Below are 3,159 nucleotides of genomic sequence, written 5' to 3'. Positions count from 1 at the left end.
CAAAAAAAGAAATGGATATTCTAGAAAATATGAAAAGTATAAAAAGCATACAACTTTATTATTTATAACAACTAGGTGGAAACCATCACGTGGTTATCCTATTTTTTTTAATATAAAATTTGTTTATACATTTAATAAAAATTGATATAAATTATTTGTTTGATAAAAGAAAAATATATATTTTATTTTTTTTATAATATGAAATTATATTTTTCAAATATATTGGTGTGTTATAAAAAATTCTTCATAATTATATTTTCTAGTTTATCTATTACTCTTTTATAAATAAATATATCTCATTTTAAATAATAGTACATTTTATTAAAAATAATCATATTTTATTAAAATTTTCATATCATCTTATATTATCATTTTTATCATAATTTCTTTATAATTATATTTTTGAGTTTATCTATTGCTATTTTATATATAAAAAAATCTAATTTATAATAACAGTAAATTTATTAAAAATAACTATATGCTATTAAAATTTCCTTACCATTTCAATTTAATTACTCATTTTCCTATTTTAATGATTTCTAATTTTATTCTTATCATTTCATTTTGAATTATTCATTTCCTTATTCTCAAAACTTCAACTTTAATTCTATAATAATTTCTTTATAACCAATCAAAATTTAAAAAAAAAAACATTGATGTAGGATATTGACAAGGCGACACTAAATTATTTTAAGGTTTTTATTTATATATAAGGTTTATCAAACGTTACATGAAAGCGAAAAAGCATTTTACATGACAGGAGACGAGACAAGTATCATGGGAGTGTCCCTAATAATATAATGCGCCCACGTTGCAGAATAATAAAAGCACGTGTGATTTACTTAAATGAGTTTCCAAATAGCGGCTGCGACTCCGTAGTCAACTCTCTCACCAACCATAATGACTGCCCGCTTGGTCGGAGAATGGAAAACTCGGTCATTGATTCTTTGTTCAACCATTATAAATTCAGATCATCGTCTCCTCCGATTCTGCACCCAAATCAAGAATCTTTAATCGAAATCGAAAAAAATAAACATGGCTTCCTCTGTTTCTTGTCATCTCTCGATTTCACTACACCCACACCGCAAATCCTCCACCGCGAAAGCCTCGCCGCCGGCGAGATCCCCGGCGATCCGAGTCTCGAAGACCCGTTTAATCACCGCCTCGGTTTCACAGTCAACAGATCTCGTGGTGACGAATCAACCCGGATCGAAACCCGAGCCGACCCGGATCCGGGAAGTGCCCGGAGATTACGGTTTGCCGATCTTCGGACCGATCAAGGACCGGTTGGATTACTTCTACAACCAAGGGGCCGAGGAATTCTTCAAATCTCGAATGCGGAAGCACAACTCCACGGTGTTTCGGGTCAATATGCCGCCAGGGAGTTTCATCGCGGAAAACCCAAACGTCGTGGCGTTGCTGGACGGCAAAAGCTTCCCTGTCTTGTTCGATACGGACAAAGTCGAGAAGAAGAATCTGTTCACCGGAACTTACATGCCGTCGACAGAACTCACCGGAGGCTACAGAGTTCTGTCGTATCTCGACCCGTCGGAGCCGAAGCACGCCATGCTCAAGAACTTGATCTTCTTCGTCCTGAAATCGTCTCGTCATAGGATTTTCCCCGAGTTTCGTGCGACTTACTCGAACCTCTTCGACGAACTGGAGAAAGAACTCGCCGGAAAGGGCAAGGCGGACTTCTCCGGCACCGGAGAGACAGCTGCTTTCGAGTTCCTCGCACGAGCGATGTACGGGAAGAATCCAAAGGAGACGAGTCTCGGAGTCGACGCACCGGGTCTGATCTCGAAGTGGGTCTTCTTCAATCTCCATCCACTGTTGTCGATCGGTCTTCCGAAGCTTCTAGAAGATTCACTCCTCCACTCGTTCCGTCTCCCTCCGTCGCTCGTCAAGTCCGATTACCAGAGACTCTACGACTTCTTCGCCCAATACTCCGGCGAAATCCTCGCGGAGGCGGAGAAGTTGGGGATCTCGCGAGACGAAGCAATCCACAACCTCCTCTTCGCCACATGCTTCAACACCTGGGGAGGGATGAAAATACTCTTCTCCAACCTCATGAAACAGATCGGACGCGCCGGGACCCGGCTCCAGACCCGATTAGCCTCCGAAATCAGATCCGAGATCGCATCCAACGGCGGAGATCTGACAATGGCGATGATCGAGCGTATGGAACTCACCAAATCCGTCGTCTACGAGTGTCTACGCATCGAGCCGCCGGTGTCGGCGCAGTACGGACGAGCGAAGCGAGATCTGGTGGTCGAGAGCCACGACGGCGCGTTCAGGGTACGCGCCGGCGAGATGCTGTTCGGGTACCAGCCGTTTGCGACGAAGGACCCGAGGATCTTCGATCGAGCGGAGGAGTTCGTACCGGAGAGGTTCGTTGGACCGGAAGGGGAGAGGCTGCTGAGGCACGTGGTGTGGTCGAACGGGCCGGAGACGGAGGCGGCGACGGCGGAGAACAAGCAGTGCGCCGGGAAGGATTTCGTGGTTCTGGTAGCGAGGTTGTTTCTTATCGAGTTTTTCCGGCGATACGATTCGTTCGACATCGAGGTCGGCTCGTCGGCAATCGGGAACTCCATTACTGTGACTTCGTTGAGGAAGGCGAGTTTTTGAGGGCGAGGGTAAAATCGGAAATTAGTATTAGCTTTCCCGTGTCTGGATCTGAGGGTGGGCTTGGGCTTTTATTACGGGCCGAAATTGAAAAATCTATATGTTTCCAGATAATTTATAGTCTGTTCGACGCTTTTAAAGTAATACAAATAAAACAAAACACAATACAAATCAAAATCATCATATATATATATATATATATATATATTATATTATATTATATACTATTATATATATATATATATATAAAGTACACTTTGTTGTATATGGGTTCGACACGTGTCCTCAATAATAGTAAATTAAAAGTAAATTATATTCATTCAATCATTACATTAATAGACATGACTTCGTAAATTTGGTCAAAACACTGTACTTTCTGTGACTCTCGAACCCTAGAAATCTTGGTGAACTGTGGACGTGCGAAAAACAAGAATGGCTTGAGGGACACAGACAGATTTTACGAGTTCGGATTCAGTGTGAATCCTACGTCTCGGCCGAGGGAGTTTCGGCAATTCACTATAGTGATTTTGAGGT

General features: G+C 41.7%; 1 protein-coding gene across 1 annotated transcript; it reads left to right on the top strand.

Annotated features, from left to right (window-relative positions):
* Positions 1-694: 694 nt before the first annotated feature.
* Positions 695-2,768, top strand: LOC104803399 (allene oxide synthase, chloroplastic). Its single transcript, XM_010527331.2, has one exon. It carries the CDS (start codon positions 1,036-1,038, stop codon positions 2,626-2,628), a length of 1,593 nt encoding a protein of 530 aa, XP_010525633.1. The 5' UTR covers positions 695-1,035; the 3' UTR covers positions 2,629-2,768.
* Positions 2,769-3,159: the final 391 nt, after the last annotated feature.

The sequence above is a fragment of the Tarenaya hassleriana genome, unplaced genomic scaffold, assembly GCF_000463585.1.
Source record: "Tarenaya hassleriana unplaced genomic scaffold, ASM46358v1 Cleome86, whole genome shotgun sequence".
Taxonomy (NCBI): domain Eukaryota; kingdom Viridiplantae; phylum Streptophyta; class Magnoliopsida; order Brassicales; family Cleomaceae; genus Tarenaya; species Tarenaya hassleriana.
Note: the sequence above shows the minus strand (reverse complement) of the source record. Positions and strands in the feature narration are given on the sequence as shown.

Excerpts from the sequence above, each read along its gene's own strand:
- LOC104803399 (XM_010527331.2), top strand. The coding sequence starts at position 1,036 with ATGGCTTCCTCTGTTTCTTGTCATCTCTCGATTTCACTACACCCACAC.